We start from the raw sequence: 24,777 nt of genomic DNA, 5'->3' as shown, positions 1-24,777 counted from the left end.
TCGTAACTTGGGAGTGTGCTTTGGCGACCACGAGGTCCTAATCTGACTCTGGGCATTGCTTCCACTTGTGGCAGGCTTCTCACTTTCATATATCCTAAGCGACCTCCTTTGGACAACTCTTGTTCTTTTCCGATCTTGACGGTATTAGGTTTGCGAGCCCTAGGGAGTCTTTCATGTTCACGCCCTCCGCGGCTCTTGCATTTCCTTTGCCGATACCTCATTTTTCGAAGTGTCGGACCTCTTTCATTTTTTCCTCCTCTAATTAGTGTTAATAGAAGATCATTGCCCAGTTGCACTTCCTCGTAAAACGGAAATCATCAACACCACCATTCCTTCTGCATGTGCTACAGTTGTACACCACAATGATTGTTTAATTTGGATATTATCCTTGCACAAACCGGAAGCGGCGCAGATTTTTCTCCGGGTACTCCGGTTTTCCCTCTCATCTTTCATTCCAGCAGTACTCTCCAATATAATTACATCTCATCTATGAGTCATTAATTATTTACTCAGAGGAATGCGACAGGCTTCGACAGCTGGCACAATCCCTGTCCTCACCGCTAGATGGGGCTTCATTTATTCCATTCCTGACGCGGTCGAATGACTGGAAACAGGCTGAGATTTTGTTTTATTGCCCTTGTAATGTAACAATGCCCACGTCTGCAGTGTAACTGTTAGCACTATTAGGTGTCATCCTATGAGACCGGGGGTTCGATTCTCGATACTGCCTGAGATTTAAGATTCTCAGAAGAGCAAGTTTACGCAGCTTTTCTGCATTGTGAGTGTGCTTGAAAAGATCTGGAGTTTGAGCTAGTCTGGGTTGCGGGTGGCACTGTTTTTTCGTCGTTTACGGCGGAAGAGGACAGCTTGGGTCATGGAGGGGTTGAGTTTGAGATGCCGGCGATCACACCAGGAGAGGAATGAATTGAGGTAAGGTTGGATACTACGGTTGATGGACTGAACGGAATAGATGGGAGCTTGGATGGCGGTGCCATCAGCGAATTGAAGGCGTTGGATTGGTTGTAGGGATTGTGGGATGTGGGCAACGAAAAGTATGAAGAGAAGAGGAGAGAGAGAGCAGAGCCTTGTGGAACGCCGAGAGTAGAGGGGAAGGAGGAGGATAGTTTTTGGTTAGTTTACTTGTCCTGGTCAATGATTTTGTTCCCAGCTTGGTCGAAGGTGTAATTGCCTTTGCTCGGGGGAGGGGTTACCGTTGATGTATTCAACCAACCTAGGGGGACCAGAAAGAAATAAGGAAGAGTTCCAACCTTTCGGACAATGAGAGAACATTAATACATAAAGGGTCACGAAGGGTGTGAAAATGGAATACTCCCTGATTCTCGCAAATCTAGAACCGTCGGAGTCATAAGGGAACAAAAGTTGACAGGGAGGTGAGATAAGAAAGATGAAAGCGAGGAGCCTGGTACAAGTAAGAGGAAGCAACGTCAGAATCAGCTAGTGGACGTGTGGTCATCAACTCACGCTCCCCAGATGAGAGTCTTTGGTAGATCCACCAAATAGGTTACAAGGCCGTACCCAGGGGGAAGGTTGGGGGGGGGGGGTGTTCAAACTCCCTCCGAAATAAAAGTGAACTTGACCAGTTTAAACAGCATATAGGGATTTTGAAATGCCCTACAATGAATTAGAAATATTACAAAAACTAGCATTCGCAAACTAACAATTGAATTTGACCTGTAAAATCTGTACCATCTTTAAAGGTTTCTCTATTAATATAGTTAGCAAATTTACTGAAAATTTAAATGGAAATTTAAATTTTGGTGAGATATATATATTGCATTTCCTTTTTTATGTTCTTAATACATTCTGCACCATAAAAATCCATTTCAATAAATGTATGTAAAGAATTTCATGTTACCGAATTGCTAGAAGATTTAGAAAAACGAATCAAACCTCTAAATATTTTTAATATTTATAGTGAAACATATTGTTACCTCCATTTTTAAACAAATGACAGAAATCTTTGTGTCGCACTGAACGCATGAGCGTGTTCTGACCACCAGTCCGCTATGAATTTACCTGTATTTCATTCGTTGAGTTGTAAAAGGTACTGCTCCAAAACTATTTCAGATTTTTCTATGTGTAAAATTTATTACTGATTGCAGAACATGTACTAATTCATTGTAATTATAATTCAATTTTGTAATTACAATTCACTACATTAACAACTCTATTTGGTCTGCATTTCATTATGTATATGTGAATACTAAATACTGGACATACCTGAACTTAGGAACATGTGACTTCTCATCTTTCAACATGCTGAACACATCACGACTAATTGTTGTTCGAATCACATTGTTTGCACCCGGCTTCACCACCCCGCCTGCTGTTAATCGCACGGTCCAGCGCGCACACAACTTCCCATCAATATTACTCTTCATAAATTCAGTATCACACTGTACGGTTACAGTGGTTGTAGTTTCCGATAACCACGACTGGTGTTTCAAAACATGCTCAAGTTTTCTGTTGTACTTTTATCATGGGCTGAGAAAATGTTGCTGTAGATAAATGATAAGTTTGTTTGGCATGGATGAAAAAAATATATTGTAACTTGAGTATTACATTACACTACGAATACATGTGGCTTTAATATATAAACATTTCGTTACCAGCCGACAAGTAGTTAACTATGTTTATATTTTGAAGTGATTGGTCCCTAGAGAAGAAGCCAAAAAGCTTGTCTATTTACTTCAACCACAAATTTAAAAAAATTAATGTACTTCAAAGACAATTTGCCTTATACACTCGAATGCAGAATTAAACAAGGAAAATATTGGTATATCTCATTTTGCAATAAGCCTATCGGTTCGTTAGTAATTAAAGACTAAACTGAAGTGTCCATAATAAAGTATCCGCCAGGAGGTCCCACTGCAGTCGATCACAATCCTGCAATTCATTTATTACTGTATAGGGTATAACATCGCCCGCAAATAGCCTTATCTGCGATTCCAAATCTTTACTCATGTCATTTATATATGTAACAAAACATTAAGGTCCAACAACACTTCCCTGCTGGACCCCCTCTGAATCATTACAGGATCAGATAACACTCCACCTATTGTAATTCTATGTTTTCTATTTTCTAGAAATTTAGCCACCCCTTCAACCACTCTTTGCTCTAGTCCAATAGCCCCCATTTTCCTCAGTAATCTCCCATGATCTATCCTATCAAAAGCCTTGGATAGGTAAATAGTGATAGGGTCCATTTGACCTCCTGATTCTAAAATATTTGTTTTATCTTGCTGGAATCCTGAAAGTTAATCTTCCCTGTCTTTCGACTTTTCGACCGCCAAAAACATACCTTTTTAACTGGGCGGCCATCTTGATATGACGTCATGCGCAGTATACCAGCTGCCGCTGTCACATCGTGTACTCATCGTTGTGCTTTAAAATAATATAGAAATTATTCTCGTATATTATTTAATACATTTAGAACCGGAGACCACCGACCATTTTGAATAAATTTCATGTGAAAAGACAGAAGTTGAAATTAAGAGTTTCAGACACTGATTTATTTTTATATTTCTTAGTACTGAAAGATAAATATATACGTAGAAAAAGACAATACAAACATATGTATCTAAACAATTAGTTTTTCTTGATCTTATTTTGTACTAATTTTTTTGAAAATATCTTTTTACAACAGTAACATAGTAGTAAGACTGGTACAAGTGTTGCTGCCGACGCGAAGGCTATAACATCTAGCAGTAGATACTGGAACAAATACAAGTCCTTTGCTGCAGAACGTAAATGAGGTGCCCCTTTGTGTCTCATGACATACTCGCACCAGAACACGGCTGTTTCAAGAGGAGTCTCAGGTCGGTCTCGGAATTTACTGGACAGCTCTCGCATGTTCTTTGCATAGCTGGAACAAATAATAATACTTATAATTTCCTTCAGCTTTAAGTTTTAACAATAATTTAACATAATATCATAGTGTACATGTGTTTATTACTGAATGGTATTAAATGACCTGTTGAAACTGTAGGAAGCAGTTTGGGCCTGCGCTGAAAGCCTGCAATCTAATACTGTATCTTGGAGTTTCAAAAGCGGTGCAGTGATCAGCTCTTGTTCTGATCCTGACGGTATTAGGTTTGCGAGACCTATACGTATAATATTAAAAGAAGCGTTATGACAGATGGCTCGAGGGAGGAACATTGCACTGTGTTGCCGCATTCCTTTCTCCTTCCCTTCGCTTCCGGTTCACTTGTTCGTTCCTGCAAACCGCTGTGTTCTGTTGTACGTAACTCAGAAGTGAGAGGTTTGGCAACTTCAAGCAACACGAACCGGTCGGCAGGCTTATTTGCATGGCAACCGCAGTGTGTCCACCCACGTTTCCATGACAGCCGTACCTCCCTGCTTCTTTCTCCCCACCCAGGCAGGCAGTGAACCGACCTCCTCCTAAGAACTGTCAGAACTTATCTTTCAATATTACGGCTATAGGTAGTTTCATTTTCACGCCCCTCATGGCCCTTCACTGTCTTTTACCGATAACTTCATTTTTCGAATTATCGGAACTGTTCCTTTTTGCTAGTTGCTTTACGTCGCACCGACACAGATAGGTCTTATGGCGACGATGGGTTAGGGAAGGCCTAGGAGTTGGAAGGAAGCGACCGTTACAACCCCAGCATTTGCCTGGTGTGAAAATGGGATACCACGGAAAACCATCTTCAGGGCTGCCAACAGTGGGATTCGAACCCGCTATCTCCCGGATGCAAGCTCACAGCCGCGCGCCTCTAACCGCACGGCCAACTCGCCCGGTATGCTCCTTTTTTATTTCCTGATAAATTTTGATAGAACAACGTTACCTCTTTGTACTTCCTCTTTAGAAAAGTAATCACAACCACCACCGCCACGAAGATGATTGGACCCGGTTCTGCTCGGAACATGTCACATATTTTAAACTTTTTAAACATAAGCCATTTCCTCTTTAATTTCGCGGAGAGAAGTCTCCTGCCTATAACGACAGATGTAGGCAACATCTAATTTAGACATTAAAGTATTTTAGGAATAAGGTAACTAGAAAACTGGAATTATTTTGGTGCATTAATATTTAATCCGGGCGGATCATTCTGATACCAGCCACCCGTTTCGTAATACGTATGTTTTGTTTGCCAGAGGGCAAGAGTACTCTGAAAGGAACTAAAATGTATTTACAGAGGACTATAGTACAGTGAGAGACTCTCGTATGTTATCAGTTATTACAATTGTCATTGAGAGAAAACTTAGCGAAGGAACTGATGATCGACCAGCTATTCAAGGACTGTACGACTGACTAGGGGAGAGTGCCCAATTATCGGATGATTTCCGAATGTCGGATAGTCAGACTGAAACTGCTCTGCTTTCACAGAAGAGGCAAGTACTGCTTTATTTCATTGTCCCTTCAAGCCAAAAAGAGTTCCCCTGCAGTGAATGGCGTGCATTGTAGTAATGAGGCAGTCTTCAAGTGCAAATCTGTTGAAAAATATTTTGCAGCACTCAAGTGTATCTGCAGATAACGGTTGTATGTAACTGCTAATGGTTTTTTGATTTATGCAGTTTCTGGTGTATACGTCACAATGCAATAAACAAGGCTCACCAACGGCGGCCAAGAATTAATCGGCAACACGGGACAATAGCGCATTCTATGTTCGACAGTGGACAGAGCATGAATTAATTTTCTGCTTGCGGAGGACACTGACAGAGACTTGACTGGACTCTTTCATAAACTAATAACAAGGGACAGTGGCAACAAAAGACCGTCTTCCGTGTAAGTAAATATTCCCAAATCGAAACCGGAATTGTGAGAAACTTATTAGTATAACTGCATGGGGTATTAGAATTATGTCTGGGCAGCCCGAATTTCTGGTGGAACACATGCGCACATGCTGCTGTCAAGCGCGCCCCCCAAGAGATGGCCAACTGCTACTAACTTACTGTTTTCATACGACATATTCAAGGTTCGACTTGGGAACCTTCTAGTTAAAATTCGCGGCTAGTTTTTGGTTAGCAAAGTTCCTATAGAACGTAAATGATTTTTGCAAAATTTCACCACTCACATCTCAGCAGCTTCGATACTTTCACACTCACAAATGACACTGAGACATCAATGGAAGCTACATTTTGCTGTGAACTGTGCCAAACGCTAGCTGCAAGAATATTGCATCCATCAAGAAATAGCTACAGACTACTTTAAGGAGATAAGAATACTGTACATAATTGATCAATATACCATACCTTGGATCATCAATTACAGAGCGTATTGTCTTCAGTAAACTTTCTTTGGTGATGTCATTGTAATCCAAACGGAGTCCAACTCCATGACGCATTGATTTCTCAATGTTGATTTGCTGATCTGCGAAGAACGGAATTCCCAACATGGGCACTCCTCGATGGATTGACTCTTGTGTGCTTAGCAGTCCAGAATGTGTGATGAAGAGACGAACATTGGGATGAGCTGGTGGACAGAACAACAGCAAGTTATTTATTATAATTAGTACATTTCGCTGTTTAAACATTTGTAATGTCACTTTGTAATACCGACTTACACGCTAAACCAGAGGTGCTCATGCTGGACTTTTCGTCCCGCAGGCAAACAGACTACAGTTGGGTGGAGGAGCGATCAGTGTAAGCGCTTCAGCGACAGCCACGTTGTGGTTACTTCACAGGCCGTGAAGGTCAACGGACAGTGAACGTTCATTTAAGTATTAAGGGTATAGTTAGTTTTGTTTTATTTTCCGTGGAGAGAAATCCAGGTAACTTTCAAAATAACTTACGTTGTGAGAAATTGGTTGTTTCTCTTCTGTTTACCTATATTGATCAGATACAGTAAAGAGTTTGCCGATACCTCAAAATATTTTCGTCCTCAACGCAGTGAATTACAATTTTCACTATTAAGTTTTAAGAGGGGTATGCTTTAGAAAAAATCCTAATATCATAAGCAGTGAAGCTGATAAACTATGGCTTGCCATTCCTTCAGTTTAAATAGTCTGATAAACCAATCATGTTTACGTTAGTTACATTATTTATTTGAAGACAACTTTATATATACAACTTTTTATTTTATTTGCAGTGTTGTACTTGGATTATATATATCTGTCTCTTCACTTCTGATGGTAAGTCTTAATCAATCAATCGGCACGGTACAGTTCGCACATTGATTGCTGGAAGCCTCCGTAAATAACAACACTTGGAGATCTTTGAAGAAGTAGGATGTCGTCCACAAATGGAAGCACAAGACGAGCTGAAATTGTAGTCATCGACCGGGCGAAAGATGGTTGATTCCACTGTAAGATTCGAGGAAAATGAACAGCAGCCCCGAGTAGTGTGTGAGGAGAAAAAAAGACCATACATGAGTCATGTATTGAAGATCTCGGAAAGAAGTATGAAATTACAAAATGGGAACTCATTTGCCTTATGATTGGCGCTCGAGGGACAATTCCTAAGGAGATGATGAACTTCTTAAGAACAAACAAAATCCCGGACAACATTATCCAGACCATAGCGGACTGTGCGTTGAAAAATTCATTGGCGATTGTTAGACACCACTTGTATTCCCTGACTTAAAGTACCATATTCGACTTTCTTTTGTCAAATAAAATCAGAAAGAGATAATCCGCCTGATGGTTGGCAATTTTAATCTTGAGTTATGATACAAACCCTGCTTAATCCAAACATCATATAAAATAAATACTGTACATATGAACTGATTAGGAGGCCGATTTTTCGATTCCCTAATAGAAGTGGCTATCAGTTGGATGATTTCTCTTTCAGAAACTCAGTGAACAGGGAGAGTCTCGTAGCATTACAGCACTGTGCAAAATCAAGCATTAAACTAATTGAAGTATGTAATGAAAATATATAAAATACCTATTCCGTCTGCCATTCGCAGTGATTATGAAAAACAGAAGAGACTGTTTGAACAGCTGAAATTCGCATTAGATATATGATGTTGTCTCTCCTTTACTAGAAAAATACAACGGAACCTTCACAACCACGAATTTGGTACTTTTTTAAGAAACTTAATTAGCAAATGTGTCCGTGCTTCGCTACGGTATTCTACCTTGTATACGGATTTCTCCCTAATTTGTTGTGCACAAGTTAGTATGATTACATTCAATTGCATGTGTCTTAGCGCAATCCGAGAAATAAAACTAGGAGGACCCCATACGTTGTTTCCGATGTAAGGTGCGTGTTGGGTAGTTTTGATGATAATGGCAGGCCACATTTCCTACTGCCATTCAAAATTGAGTTCGGGAGTTTCTACTATAATGGCAGGCTCACTTGCCAGCTGCTATCCACAGTAGATATGGGGAGTTTTCATTATAAAGACGCCCCCCTTCCTAATGCCACTCACAATCGAGTTAGAGATTTGATTACATTCGAGTAATGCAGCTATCTAACGTATAATGAATCGAGATACTACAACAGGTCATACGACCAAAGATGAAGATATCTCCAAATTGAGCGGCGATTGTGTAATCTGTTTTGTGATATGACCTACCGTTTAGCCAACAGTTACCCCGAAACGAAGGTTTGCGCCGTCATTAAAATTGCCTCCATATTTCGATATGCTCCGGAGCCAAAAGTTATATACTTGAACATCTTAGAATTTTTCATCAAAGGAAAGAGTGTCCATGTATCGGGATTAGGACTCGCATACATACGGGGAAACTAAAGAAGGAAGTGAAGGCCACACCAAATGGTCGAGATCTTGCCAAATTCTGGTCCGATATGATATAATTGTTACTTTGAATGTACCTCTATTATGTTTTTTACCAGTTAGGCCTATTTAATTATTTTTCATTCTTAACTAATAATTTATATGATATATTGCTTCTGAGCCAACGGCCGTAGCCGTGTTGAAACACCGGATCCCGTGAGAACTCCGAAGTTAAGCAACATTGGGCGTGGTCAGGAGTTGGATGGGTTGCCACGCGCTGTTGGTGGGGGTAAGGGAATGGAGGAGCGGAAAGGAACTGGCCACCCTACCGCACGTAAACTCCGGCTCAGGAACACCTCTGCGGAGGTTCGGACCTGCCTTCGGGCAGAATAACCCTTACCTTACCTATATTGCTTCTGATACGAATAAAGAAGAATTGTCATTAATAGAAAATAGGATTATAACTGAGGACAGCCGGATAGCACAAATGTAAATGCCAAGTTGATGAATTGAAACATGAAATGTTCCTCACTAAATTGTGATTTAAGAAGGCGGTAACTGAAGAGAAATTTTGGGCGCAGGGAGTCTTAGGTAAACAGATAAGATGACTTATGGTGTTATTCCTTATGACTAATGAAGCAAGGCAGAGGCAAGGAAATACAGTGGAAAACAGAAGTAGAAGAGAAATACAGTAAAAACTATAGCAAATGCCAGAAAACACCTTACGGAATGAAATAATGGGCTGCACTCCGTGGTACTATTCAAATATTACCAGGCTCCCTTAGTGCTGTTCGAAGATGATTGCAACCTCCAACGGTATTCCTCAAATATCCTGCAGAATGGCAGCTTGACGTCTCTCTTGCCCTCTACCCAAGGAACAACCACGAGTTTACAGGAATGATGACGAAAATGGCATAACGTTACTTCCCTGCTGGCAAGGAGCCAGGGACGTTGTCATGGTAACCGGTAGGTTCGTTGTCGGTCTGTCGGTCACTCAGTGCAGAGCATGAAAGCCCCAGAAAATAGTAATTTTCTCCGTCATTTGAAGAGCAAGAGAAATTATGTACATAAGAAAAGTTGTTTAAAATGAAGTGGCGTTTCACATATAGTCTGCGGAGTTTACAGAAAATCAATAGTATAAGAGAAAATTGAAGAAAACTGTTCTGATTTTCCTATAAAACCCCAGTCTGTTCAGTGAGTTTTAAATTAATTATATATATATATATATATATATATATATATATATATATATATACTAGCAAGATACCCGTGCTTCGCTACGGTATTATACTGAAATTTATAATTGAATACTTATTGTTTTAGATATATAATCCGACGAAATTCGCGATCTGACTGGTTTTCTGCGCGAATCCACCAAAATTCCCGATCTGACTGGTTTTCTATTATTTTACGGCACGTTTCCTCCCATTTTTCAATCTTCCTTTCCAGCAATCGATTTCGTACTTCCCGGGCTAGGCTCAGGTATTCCTCCCGGTCAGATGGGTCCGTAAATCTTTGCCATCTTTTCCTATAATCAGTTTTAATATGGATAAAATCCTTCAGGAGATCCGGTGTGGTGTCATATTGGGTGCCTTGGCGGCACTGAACCCGCGGCCGGACTGCATTCTTAGTCATTACCCGTCCAGGAGCCGTTTCCAGCGCGGTCCGCACATTTGACGACGGTCCGGAATATTATTATTATTATTATTATTATTATTATTATTATTACTATTATGTGTTGCTGGAATGGCTAATGACAGGGAAAACCTGAGTATCCGGAGAAAAACCTGTCCCGCCACCGTTTTGTCCAGCACGAATGTCACATGTAGTGACCGGGATTTCAACCACGGAACCCAGCTGTGAGAGGCCGGCGCGCTGCCGCCTGAGCAACGGAGGATCCTTATAAGTACATTAATAACAGCTAAAATCAATTGTTCTCACCTCCTTCTACACCCCACTGCCGTTAAGTTTATTTACCGCCACCCCCCCCAAAAAAATTTAAAAGAATGCTTGTTTCTTTATGTTTAAGGGAGATTCCAAACACCAATGTTCACGTCTATTACCTCCAGTTTTGAGATATAAGTATCCCAATAAAAATAACTTACTTTCTGCACTTCATATCACAATACTCCCCCCCGCCAAGTGAATTTTCCCGCAAAAAATACTTGTTTCTTTAATAGTAAAGGATCTCCTTACATACCAATGATCACGACTCTAACATCTTCAGTTTTTGATTTATGTGTCCTCATGAAAGGAATTCAACTCCTTTACACTCCCGCCCTCCAAGATGGTTTCCCCACCAAAACGCGCTTTTCTTTGTTCTTAAAGGAGATCCAAATACGAATTTTCACGTCTGTAACAACTTTAGTTTTTATTAGATGTATGTATTCTCATACAATTAAGCCAATTAATTTTTCAATTCTTCCCCCCACCCCCACCCCTTCATTGGATTTTCCGAGAATACGTGTTTCTTTACTTTTAAAGCAGATTACAAATATCAAATTTCACGTCTGTAACATCTTCATTTTTGTGATATCAGTAGCCTAATTAAAATAATTCAACACCATTTTCAGTCACTTTTACCACCCCCCTCCACCCAAGTGGTATTTCCGAAAACTAAAAACACACGTTTCTTTATGTTTAATAGAGATAAAAAATACCTTCACTTCTGTAACATGTTAAGTTTTTTTAGATATACTGTAAAAATTCTCATTTTAAAATTTCACCCCTTTTGAGTTCCCCTTACGTGGAGTTTCCAAAAACAAATCACCTATGTTTATTTACATTTACAGGAGATTCCAAACACCCACTTTTTACGTCTGTAACATTTTACGTTTCCAAGGTATTCTGTAGATACAGTCTTTCAAAAAATTCACCCCAATTTGTCACTCCTGTTTAACCGCCATTAATTGGATTTCCCAAAAACAAAGAATTACGTGTTTCTTTACTTTTAAAGGAGATCCCATATACACATTTTCAGTTCTGTAATATCTTTCGTTTCTGAGATATATGTATCCCCATTAAAAGCATTCAACCCATTTTTCACCCCTTTTACACCGATCCTATTAGGATTTACAGGAAATAAAAAAATACGTGTTCCTTTATTTTTAGAGGAGATTCTAACTAACATTTTTACATCTGTAAATTTTAAAGTTTTAAGATGTAGACGCACTCATTTTAAAAAATTCACCCCACTTGTCACCCCCCCATATTTGGATTGTCCAAAAACGAAAAAAATACGTGTTTCTTTACTTTTAAAGTAGATCCAAAATACCAATTTTCAGGTCTGTAATATCTTCAGGTTCTGAAATATATGTAGCCTCATTAAAGGCATTCAACCCATTTTTCACCCTTTTACACCCTTCCTATTGGGATTTTCCGAAAACAAAAGAATACGTGTTTCTTTATTTTTAAAGGAGATTCTAACTACCAATTTTTACATCTATAAACTTTAAAAGTTTTGAGATATAGATACACTCATTTTAAAAATAACCCCCTTTTCACGCCCCCCCCCCCATTAATTGGATTTTCCACAAACAAAAAATACGTGTTTCTTTATTTTTAAAGGAGATCCCAAACACCAATTTTCAGGTCTGTAATATCTTCAGGTTCTGAAATATAAGTAGCCTCATTAAAGGCATTCAACCCATTTTTCACCCCTTTTCAATCCACCTATTGCGATATTCCGAAAACAAAAAAATACGTGTTACTTTATTCCTAAAGGAGATTCTAAATACCAATTTTTACATCTATAACCTTTAAAAGTTTTGAGATATAGATACACTCGTTTTAAAATATTACCCCCCTTTTCACCCCCCCTTAATTGGGTTTTCCAGAAACCAATAAATAGGTGCTCCTTTATTTTTAAAGGAGATCCCAAACACCAATTTTCAGGTCTGTAATATCTTCAGTTTCTGAGATATAAGTATCCTCATTAAAGGCATTCAACCCATTTTCACCCCTTTTCACTCCTCCTATTGCGATTTTCCGAAAAAAAAATAATACGTGTTTCTTTATTTTTAATGAAGATTCTAAATACCAATTTTTACATCAGCAAACTTTAAAAGTTTCGAGATATAGATTAACTCATTTTAAACATTCACCCCCTTTTCACCCTCCCATTAATTGGATTTTCCAAAAACAAAAAAATACGTGTATCTTTATTTTTAAAAGAGATCAAAAGTACCAATTTTGAGGTCTGTAATATCTTCGGTTTCTGATATATAAGTACCGGTATCCTGATTAAAGGCATTCAACCCATTTTCCCCCATTTTCACTCTTTTTCACCCCTCCTATTGGGATTTTCTGAAAACAAAAAAATACGTGTTTCCTTATTTTTAAAGAAGATTCTAAATACCAATTTTCACATCTATAAACGTTTAAAGTTTTGAGATATAGATACACTCATTTTAAAATTTCACCCCCCTTTTCACCCCCTTACCGAAGGAATATCCAAAAATCCTCTCTTAGCGAGCACCTACATCATAATGTGAATATATCCCCAAAATTTTATTTCTTTATGTCCAGTATTTTTGGCTCGGCGATGATGAATCAGTCAGTCAGTCAGTCAGTCAGTCAGGACAAGCTATTTTATATATATAGATAACCTCCCCCTGGTTGAGTATACTCTAAATATGAAGTTTGGTCGAGATCTCCGCAGCCGTTTCGCCGTGATGGTGGAACAAACGGACAAACAGAAAACTTAAACTACTGATACGGTCTTGAGTTGACCTAAAACGGATAAATATATGAAAAATTAGCTAAACAGACCAAATTACAGTGAGCGGACCCTACAACTTTATTTACATAGAATACTGTCTGTTATTGATCAAGTTAGTTGCTATACTTAAAGTAAGTACAAGGATTTAGTATTATTATTTGAATTTATTGAGATGTTGTTGAAAATAGTTGGTAAGAATGAAATCTACGTATAAATGGTGGGAAACAGAAGGCGGCAGTCAAATTAGGTGCAGAAGTTTTGAACCACTACTAACGACTTCACATGTCAGTGCCAGAAAGATTTTATATCTTCATTTTTCCCGACCCCTTTTAGTTTTAAGTTACTCTTCGGTATGGCCAGAAATTAGGTTTTTAAACCAAAATGGATTATAAATGCTGTGGAGTCCAACTACAGTGAATGGCTTCTAAATCTCAGCATAGGAGAACTAGGCCAAAACTTCATTGACATTTCACAAAACCAGATTCCAAACGATTTAGCAACACTGCCTCGCATAGCCCATTTGAATTCGCCCGCGAAGTGATCTGACTGGCTAACTTCAGCAGCTGATAAAATTACAACAACGCGAAATATAGATTTTTTTTCAAAATATATATCAGAATGACCAACACTTTCGGTCCACGTTGTTTTCGACCATTCTTTGAATTGCTCCAACAATTCTTTGAATGGTGAGACGAGAACTTCGTAGTCACAATCGAACAGCACCGTTCCTGTCGCGTGCCGAGTGTATTCTCTCTCTCGCTTGAAGTGATTTACGTAGGCTTCGTACTTAGCTGCCCGCATTTCAGACAAGGGAGCTCGACCGCACTGGGCTAGCCTCAACCCCCCCCCCCCCCTTCCCCCGTCGACCAACATTTCTTCAAATAATCCAACCGTACCTGAGTTAAAGGTATTTGAATTTTAAAAAAGGAAATGCATTTATGAGGTTGCCTTGCCGAATACATTTAAATCAATTAAATTCGCGAAAATTCGCGTAATACAACCAAACTGAATGTTGTATAAATAGATGAAGAACTAAATGGGTAGAAAGCTGACTTCCATATTTTATTTCTTATTTCAGATTTAAAGGTGGAGAACACTCATGACTACCACCTCAAGAATCTTGGAACTGTCTAGAAATCCGATTGAGGTAAGTGATATTTTCTTGCAATATATCTCTCTGCCGGTCGTTCCCTGATTTCTGAGGATCGTCAATTTTCATGATATTGTTTGAGAGGATTCTCAATGGTGTTCTCTCCTGAGCTTTCCTATAGTAAACAGAGTATAGTTCTGTAGTTACTAAAAAATGAAACCAATTAAAGTTAAGTGGGAACATCTAAGTGGTGTACTGTTGGCATTTCAGCAGCTCAGCCGTTAAGCTACGGAGGCAGTCAGAAAAGCCTATTAAACATTATTTTTTAATCATCTTAATATAACGAATAATCCCTTTGTTTATATAACTTGATAATATATTGCATTACTCCTATCTGCTCTAATGGAATTTAGATTATTTTATTCATAGGCTTTTACATTTTATTTGACGGGGGAAGGGGCATTTTTTTTTTTTTTGCAGGATGGCTCGTATCACATTCGTTACGTGCGCTGTCTCATCGGAAAGCTATGCGTTTTCAAGATAGTTTCCGCTGTTGTCTTTGCAACCTATTTGGTAATAGCGTGAGGAAGATGACCACGATCATTGGTTGTCTAGTTATCACGGTTTTCTGTCCACAGAGAATTGTCTACGTTAAATTGTAGACGCTAATTCCAGATAGACCCCCCCCCTCCCGCCAAACCAAAAACATATCCATGTTAAAAATTGATAAAACGGTTTTGAAGTCCCTTTTGTAAAGCATATAAAACATTGTTACATTGCACGTAGAGCTAACCATAGTCGCTTATTTTACATGATGTACCTCTGTACATATTTTCACACCATTCAACTTCAAATAAACAGCGTGGTGTCTTATGATATTAACGTTGGAATGTACAGTACACCACCTCAGATAAACGCATGCAAACTTTGAACAGATACGAATGTGACACACCTGTAAGTGCAATGTAATATCAAAGATCAGCACTTACCAAGAATATCTGTCTGTGGCAGCCATTTTCCCACTTTGACATTCTTTGGCTGTCCAGGTAGAATGTCTGCCTCCCATTTCCACAGTACTTTCTCTGGCAGCTCAGCAAAGGCACTCAAAATAGCTTGTCTCTTCTCTTCTTTCAATTTTTTACTCTGAAGGTTGCTGCCCAGACTGAAGAAAACAACTCCTTCTTTAGCGTTGTCAAGATATTCTTGTAAGTCCTACAGATGAATAGACAGATTAAAAGATTTTCCTTAGGTAAAATAATATTTTTCAGTTTCCATATGAAAAGATTTGCAGAAAATTTGCAAAATTGGCAAGAATGCGTTTGGTGGCATTTGTTACCAGGTTCCTTAATTTTCAGAATAATTTCTCATGTAGGGATAAGAATTTCATATTGGTCCGTATTGAACTGAGATTAAATTTAAATTAGGTATATTTTATGGTTCCACCTTTTCAGTACAAATCATTTTGTAATGTGAGTTACATTACAAGTTGTTTACACATGGTACTAGTTTCGACTCCAGATTTGGGTCATCATCAGTCTTGCACTATATGTGTTATCGACTGATGATGACCCAGATATGGAGTCAAAACTAGGGCCATGTGTAAACAACTTGTAACTCATATTACAAAACAATTTGTGCTGAAAAGGTGGAACCATAAAATATACTTAATTTTAATGTAATTTCTTATTATCATTGTACCGGTTGGTACACCTATACGCCGCACATTTGAATTTTCCGCCTTAAAGTACTCCTCTACAGCTGAAACTCTGAACCTTAAAACTGAATTAATTCAACCGTTTATCAGAAGATGTCACCGAGTTAATTTCGAATTGTTTTTGTTCACTAATTATCAAGAAGTGTGGACATTCTCTCACAGATGTCTCTACCAAAAACTATGATCATGCACCCTGGTGCGAAGTGAAGGAACTTTTCTTGAAGATATTTTGTATTCATAAGTTTGTTCTTTACTAAATGTTGTTCTTTCATTTGTGGGTTGGCAATATTAATCTTCCTTTCCGCCAGTTTTGAAATTAGCCAATCGTAAATTTCTGTCAACAGACAGACAGACAGACCACGCGTCTCAATGGATATGCGGGCGGGAGCCCGGATCCTTTGAGTCATTTTAGCCCTTCGACCTACCGGTCTTGAGTGCTGCTTTCGACAGATATAAACTAGACTGCATTAATGTAGATGGTGGTGGGACCTTGAACGAAATCGGACTGGTCAGAATGTGACCTGCACCCCGAGGGGTGGTTTATGTTAGAATGGCCTTGGGTCTTTTATAACGAAGTCCCTCGGTTTCATAATTTCCAAGAGAGGAGATGAGGTGGTTTGGGTTTGATCTGAGATCAGAATAGAATTTCATTGCTGATTTTTGAATCCTGGGATAGATTTCTTGGATATGGAGATCAGAGTGGATGTCGCGATTCCGTTCAAACCATTGGGCACCTGCAATCATGCGAAGGGCACGATTTTGAAATCTCTGGACTAGTTGCAGGTGCGTTTTGGCTGCGATCCCCCAGACGGGACTGGCATACTCGAGGATTGGCCGAATGGAGGATTTGTATAACAGGAGTCTGTTTTCCAAATTGAGCCCATTATCGGCTTTCATGAGAGGTACAATTTCATGGAGACGGCGATATGCCTGGGCCGAAATTTTGGCAACATGATGTTTGAAGGTTAGTGCTCTATCAAGGGAAACACCCAGGTACTTAGTGACATCAGTCCACCGAATCACTTCGCCGAAAAAGTTCAGTGGTTGGGGGTCAGTTCTTGTTCGTTTGGAAAAGAGAGTAGCACAAGTCTTATTGACGTTTATTTTAATTCTCCACTGTCGAAGCCATGGTTCGAAGGTGGAGAGGGCATCTTGGAGGTAATTTTGGACTCTGGGTGGTTGCCAAGAGACAGCAGAGATTGCAGTGTCATCTGCATACATGTAGACATTCACGCGCGGTGGCCGGGGTATGTCAGCCATGTATAAGTTAAAAAGCACAGGAGAGATGACACCCCCCTGGGGGACCCCAGCCTCGATGGGGCGAGGGTCCGACAGGGAGAGTCCATTAATTTTCAGCCAATGGCGTCTTTATTCTCCAATGTCGATGTGTAACTGTAAGCTACCCAATAAACGTCTGTGGGTGTGTCTTAACCATTCATGAAAGGTCTCGAATCTTCCCCGAGAGTATAAAAACTGCTGATTTTTTTGGCTCTCAGCCACTTCAACAACATCTAGCTTAGTGTATGGAAGTATAGCAGGAGGCGGGTAGCGCCTCTTCCTTCGAGCAGCAGCTCTTCAGCAAAGATAATGGCCTTTTAACATCTTTATTTCTTGCTAGCTCAGCAGTTTAACCCTCGGGGAAGGTTCGAAACCTTTTCAATGTAACCTACCTGTTTAAAAATGTAACTTAGTGCCGGCTTATGTAAATATTTTCTTATTACTTTAACTGTAAATCGGGGATAGAAAGTGCTTTACCCTCTCGAGCTCCCCTTCAATTTTGATTTGAGGTGACTATGTTTTCATAACCGATTTTCTTCTCTTCATTAATGTGTTAAATTATTTTTCTTTTGCGAGTCACCTCCTTAGCTTGCGAATAGCCCCTGTGTCATCGGCCTAGTGCCTCTTAGGTTTTAAAAGGTATATTTAGGAGTGCTAATTCACGCCTCCTTTCTTCTTTCTTTGCATTTAGGGCCATTTAAATTAACCTATTATTTTCCTTTAAGGCCCTGTAGGCTGGGTACGAGATACCCCTGTTTAATTCTTGTAAGTTGTGCCTTGATGGCAAGTGATTGTAAATGAAGGTATTGCCTTGAATAGGCTTGAAAGATTGAGAGCGGGTCAGCTCTTTCTGGTGTTTTGAAAGGTGCCTCTAGGAGGCTTGACATTACTAGGTGGGAGCAAGTGCTCCATGTTATTAGGGGTTTTCTGCCCTTTGGTAATTTGTGGTTGTGAGCTGAGAGCTCAAGGTTTGTGAAATTGGGGCTCGAAGCCCAGGATTTGTAAAGACCACTTAACTTGTGTTTTCGCTTGTAAAATTATTATTGTACCTGAATTTTTATTGTTATTTCACCTAGTGAAAATTTGTTAAATCTTGTTGTCTATTGAAAATATAACCTTTATTTAAATTTTAATTCATCTTTCGGACTTGTAGTTAGACCCATTCCAGCCCGCACCTTCTTTCACCTCTGCTGATCCACGGGTATTCCCATAACAGTCATAAAGGAAGACAAATCTTCAACAAACCTGCCCTAAATTAAACTGTATATCAGATTCCTCATACATTAAACACCAAAGAAAGGTATTGCATCTCGTATGCCCTGAACATTACGAAACGCTTACTACAGAAATTGATGTAAAGCTTGTACTTGAAACTTATCCACAATATACAGGGTGGTCGGAAGCAGGTGAACCGGGTATATGAGCGTTAGAGGGTTGGTCATACTGATGAATAATTCGAAAAAAAATTATTGGATATCCCGCGCCGTTGTCATTTTATGAGCTCCTGAAGTTAGCCAATCAGATCGCTTCGCGGACGACTTCAAATCTACACGCGGCTTATGACTGGCTTGTGAACGCCAACTTCTCCAGGGGCGAGTTTGAACAAGGACCTCCCTGCTGATAGGCTTGGCTCATAGCAAGCACGCTACAGTGGCATTGGCTGAAGCCCACGGTGTGTCAGTGTTTGATGCTCATTTCTCGGCTTGGCTCTCAAGCTCGACCAAGTCACGCGCTGGTTTAGCAACACCGCCTCGTACAGCCCATTTGAATTCACCCGCGAAGCGATCTGATTGGCTAACTTCAGCAGCTGATAAAATAACAACGGCGCGGGATATCGACGTAAATTTTTCAAATTACTTATCAGTAGAGCCCGGATTTCCATGCGAATGAACGTTTCTAAATAAGTTGGTTACACTTCTGAAACTTTGCAAATATTCGTTTTATGACTAATCAATTCCAAATAACCATACTTTTTCCATGCATGTTTGCAAGTTTTGGCCTTTTTGGGAGAAAATGTATGCATAATGCATATTTTAAAAATTTTGGATTTAATGGAGAATAATTGGACATTTATATTGGATTATATGACTTTTCTTCTGACTTTGACGAAAACATTATGTTAACTTGCATGATAGTGCCTTTCTTGAAAATTGGTTTGCAGAATTTAGGACCATATGTCCACGTTATTTGGCTATCATGGAGAGATAGGTCTACTACTTGACAACCAAAGTTAGATGCATAGAGATCCTATTATCCCCTTAGGCAAGCACTTTCTTATCTGTTGCCTGAGTAAACTGTGACATATGCGGAAAGACCCCACGTCGACCGGTATAATCCTTAGAAGTAAGGTGTCCCAGTAAAAACTGTTTGTTTTTCTTTTTTTCGTCTATGTTAGACGAAGAAATCAAAACTTGAATCACACTACTGTGACGCCGCGTTACTGAGATAGCAGCTTAAAAACCTTGGTTTTGCACAAAATCCTGTTTTGTTTTCCTGTAATTTCCTACCCCGAACTGTCACTGGTCACACGTCTGAGGCCAAAATAATTGAGAAAAGTAGGGAGTTGGAAAAGAGCACGCTTACTCGCTCAGATTGTAATTTAGTGTTGGACTGTGCTGTGACGTATTGATGTCATACCACCTGTTAAAAGTCTACGAAGAGACTTTGTGTCTAAATGGATTGAGGGGAAGGAATTTCTAAGTTAATTTTTAAAAAGAGGTCATTTCAAATATACTTCGTCCTAAATGTCTTCATTTAAGTATGAACTTGTCACTTCTTGTGACGTAGAAATAAAATTTTCTGTGTTCAGGAATGTTCTGTCAGATAAACGAATGGACGTAAGTGAAGAAAATGTGAAGACATTAGTTGTGGTACAGTGTTTCAAAAGGGAATGAAAATATAACAAAGTGGAATGTTGATAGTGCATATTTTCTAGTTTTTTGTGCATGTACCATCATTTGATAGTGCAAGGAAATCCGGGCTCTACTTATCAGTATGACCAACGCTGTAACGCTCAAATACTCTGTTCACGTTGTTTCCAACCACCCTCTATATTGCGTACTAACAAACGGACAACAAACAAACAAATGAACGAATGGCTGTTGGAAGAACTGGACGTAATGTTCTCACTTTGTAATTGTATATGGCCATACTCAGCAATTTCACTACGGGAAAGTTCGTCTCTTCGCCTTCCTTTCTCCTGCCAAACCATCTACAAGTTCGGAAAGCTACGTATGGTCCAATTCGTCCCACTGTACGACTTTTCAAAGGCGTTTTTTGCAAATATGTCAGATCGTCCAAAAATAGCTTTTTTCAATCAATACTGATCTGCATTTAGGGCAGTCGCCCAGGTGGCAGATTCCCTATCTGTTGCTTTCCTAGCCTTTTCCGAAATGATTTCAAAGAAATTGGAAATTTATTGAACATCTCCCTTGGTAAGTTATTCCAATCCCTAACTCCCCTTCCTATAAATGAATATTTGCCCCAGTTTGTCCTCTTGAATTCCAACTTTATCTTCATATTGTGATCTTTCCTACTTTTATAGACGCCATTCAAACCTATTCGTCTTCTAATGTCATTCCAGGCCATCTCTCCGCTGACAGCTCGGAACATACCACTTAGTCGAGCAGCACTTCTTCTTTCTCTCAATTCTTCCCAACCCAAACATTGCAACATTTTTGTAACGCTACTCTTTTGTCGGAAATCACCCAGAACAAATCGAGCTGCTTTTCTTTGGATTTTTTCCAGTTCTTGAATCAGGTAATCCTGGTGAGGGTCCCATACACTGGACCCATACTCTAGTTGGGGTCTTACCAGAGACTTATATGCCCTCTCCTTTACATCCTTACTACAACCCCTAAACACCCTCATAACCATGTGCAGAGATCGGTACCCTTTATTTACAATCCCATTTATGTGATTACCCCAATGAAGATCTTTCCTTATATTAACAACTAGATACTTACAATGATCCCCAAAAGGAACTTTCACCCCATCAACGCAGTAATTAAAACTGAGAGGACTTTTCCTATTTGTGAAACTCACAACCTGACTTTTAACCCCGTTTATCAACATACCATTGCCTGCTGTCCATCTCACAACATTTTCGAGGTCACGTTGCAGTTGCTCACAATCTTGTAACTTATTTATCACTCTATAGAGAATAACATCATCCGCAAAAAGCCTTACCTCCAATTCCACTCCTTTACTCATATCATTTATATATATAAGAAAACATAAAGGTCCGATAACACTGCCCTGAGGAACTCCCCTCTCAACTATTACAGGGTCAGACAAAGCTTCACCTACTCTAACTCTCTGAGATCTATTTTCTAGAAATATAGCAACCCATTCAGTCACTCTTTTGTCTAGTCCAATTGCACTCATTTTTGCCAATAGTCTCCCATGATCCACCCTATCAAATGCTTTAGACATGTCAATCGCGATACAGTCCATTTGACCTCCAGAATCCAAGATATCTGCTATATCTTGCTGGAATCCTACAAGTTGAGCTTCAGTGGAATAACCTTTCCTAAAACCGAATTGCCTTCTATCGAACCAGTTATTAATTTCACAAACATGTCTAATATAATCAGAAAGAATGCCTTCCCAAAGCTTACATACAACGCATGTCAAACTTACTGGCCTGTAATTTTCAGCTTTATGTCTATCACCCTTTCCTTTATACACGGGGGCTACTATAGCAACTCTCCATTCATCTGGTATAGCTCCTTCGGCCAAACAATAATCAAATAAGTACTTCAGATATGGTACTATATCCCAACCCATTGTCTTTAGTATATCCCCAGAAATCTGATCAATTCCAGCCGCTTTTCTAGTTTTCAACTTTTGTATCTTATTGTAAATGTCATTGTTATCATACGTAAATTTTATTACTTCTTTGGCCTTAGTCTCTTCCTCTATCTGGACATTATCCTTGTAACCAACAATCTTTACATACTGCTGACTGAATACTTCTGCCTTTTGAAGATCCTCACATACACACTCCCCTTGTTCATTAATTATTCCTGGAATGTCCTTCTTGGAACCTGTTTCTGCCTTAATCGATCACAGGCATAGCAAAGCCAGTAAGCCACTCCAGTCGGGTGATAGAAAGTTTGTTCCAACCAGCAGTTTACGTAGGTTTCGTACTGATTCATGAACTGATGAAGGCGCATGCGTTAGATATGTACTCATTGGAAACCGTCTCAAAACAGTTGGAACAGTTCGCGAGCAGTGAAGGGAAATGATATTGCGCATGCGCATGCATTTACGCGGCAGATTCGTGTACCGTACGTTTATGAGATTACCATGGTTAGTCGGTTCGAGTCCCGTTAAGAGAACAAAATCTACATCGGAATATTGGCTGGCAGAGTAGGAGAGGTGATGGTATTCAGTTTATAATTACCTTTCTGCACAGTTCACATGGAATGAGAGCATATGGCGCTGTTGATGATGATCGGACGGTAAGCCTTGAGCATATCCCTTAGTGTTTTTCGACAGGAATCTAGTCGTAATATTGAACGCGCTCTCACAAGTCTTAGAGGGAGGTCCTTTTGCAATCTGTTTGGTTGGGGAGAAGGGAGTAGGAGGTATGGTTGCCATGGAAACGTGGGCTGTCCCACTGCGGTTGCCATGGAGATGAGCCAGCTGGCCGGCTCGTGTTGTTTGGAGTTACCAAACCTCTCACTCCTTCGTTATGTACAATAGCGATCACAAGAATTCCGGGTGGAAAAGGAAACAGGTAACTTTTGGGCGAAGATTTTGGCCAACCCTGAGGATGAGGAAGTAACCAAGCCAACGTCACATGTCTTCGTCTTCCAGGGGGTGTGGCTTGCGACGTTGCGAACTCAGAGGTCACTCCCAACTCTATTTTTTAGGGAACTGATTAGGATGTTTCTATGGTTAAACATCCTGGCTATACTAACTGTAATTTAATTGCAATGAAGTGTGCACGATGTAATCCCACCCCAATATATGGCATTTAATTGTTTGATCAGCGCTGACAATAACTTCATAGGAACGGTTTTCCAAATGCCCTTGCGTTTCTGATAATCATAAGTATCATAACTATTTAATGCCAGGTTATTTTTACTTCGGTTTTTGAGCATAAAAATGATTTATTATTACTATTATTATTATTATTATTAGTAGTAGTAGTAGTAGTAGTAGTAGTAGTAGTAGTAATAGTAGTAGTAGTATTTAACACGGCCTGTATTGACGAAAATAAGGGTCATTCTTTCTTACAGTGGTTGAGCGCGATGCCATTTGATAATGAAGTCATAGTCGAGACCGCTAACATTTCAGCCAGACCTTGCACACAAGAATTACAAAGAAACTGGAGAATTTGACCCTCAGTGAGTTGACATACACGTTACGTCTGTTGCCTTGAAGGAGGCGTGTGGTTCCTCCCTTCATTCCCCTCTCCCTTCATTGTCGAACCAGTGGACGTGTGGGCAGGCGGGGAAACAAGTATCTTCCCCTCCGCGTGTGTTTCGTTCATGTTAGATATCCTCGTACTTCGTTTTCTCCACCTCCCCTCACTCGTTAGATGTATGCATGTGTTAACGCGTCTGATGGATGTGACCAATGAGAGAGAGTGTGTAAGCAGGTACTGTGTGGTTCTGAGGGCTCTACTGATTTTGTGCCTGAAATGAATGCAGGAATATGGTAACACTGTCCAATGGCACGTGCAATGCTCTTGCCTCCAGCCTTTTCTCAGAAGCCCTCTGGTTTCAACGAAATCGCTACATACACGACGAGATTAATACCGGAATTAAGAAGACATCCCGGAAATTCTATTCTGCACTAAACTCAAAACCCAACGCCCTTATATCATCGCTGGGTAATTATGTTACCGAAGACCTTAGCTATAAGAGGCTCAAGGTTATTCTAGATTAGTCACCCATAGCGGGTGCAGGTCATATCCTGACCACTACAATTTCGTCAACCAAGGCCTTCACATCCCACATCAACGCAGTACAGAAACATCTTACAGAATTAGCACTCAAAACCCTAATTGGATTGAAGGGATCGCCGGAATCTGTCCAGCGAATGCTTTTTTTTTTTTTTTTTTTGCTAGTTGCTTTACGTCGCACCGACATAGATAGGTCTTATGGCGGCGATGGGACAGGAAAGGGCTAGGAGTGGGAAGGAAGCGACCGTGGCCTTAATTAAGGTACAGCCCCAGCATTTGCCTGGTGTGGAAATGGGAAACCACGGAAAACCATTTTCAGGGCTGCCGACAGTGGGGTTCGAACCTACTATCTCCCGAATACTGGATACTGGCCGCACTTAAGCGACTGCAGCTATCG

At 39.8% G+C, this 24,777-nt stretch overlaps 1 protein-coding gene across 1 annotated transcript in view; it reads right to left on the bottom strand.

Moving 5' to 3' along the window:
- Positions 1-3,523: 3,523 nt before the first annotated feature.
- The window catches only part of LOC136883228 (UDP-glycosyltransferase UGT5), a 35,939-nt gene continuing 14,685 nt past the window's right edge, over positions 3,524-24,777 (bottom strand). The window contains exons 5-7 of the mRNA XM_067155428.2: positions 15,462-15,684; positions 6,238-6,457; positions 3,524-3,886 (exon numbers count right to left, since the gene is read on the bottom strand). Coding sequence (XP_067011529.2) covers positions 3,610-3,886; positions 6,238-6,457; positions 15,462-15,684 — 720 coding nt within the window. The 3' untranslated portion in view covers positions 3,524-3,609. The remainder of the gene's footprint in view (positions 3,887-6,237; positions 6,458-15,461; positions 15,685-24,777) is intronic.

Source organism: Anabrus simplex, chromosome 11, assembly GCF_040414725.1.
Source record: "Anabrus simplex isolate iqAnaSimp1 chromosome 11, ASM4041472v1, whole genome shotgun sequence".
Classification (NCBI taxonomy): Eukaryota; Metazoa; Arthropoda; class Insecta; order Orthoptera; family Tettigoniidae; genus Anabrus; species Anabrus simplex.
The sequence above is the reverse complement of the archived record's forward strand: the minus strand, read 5'-3'. Positions and strand labels throughout refer to the sequence as shown.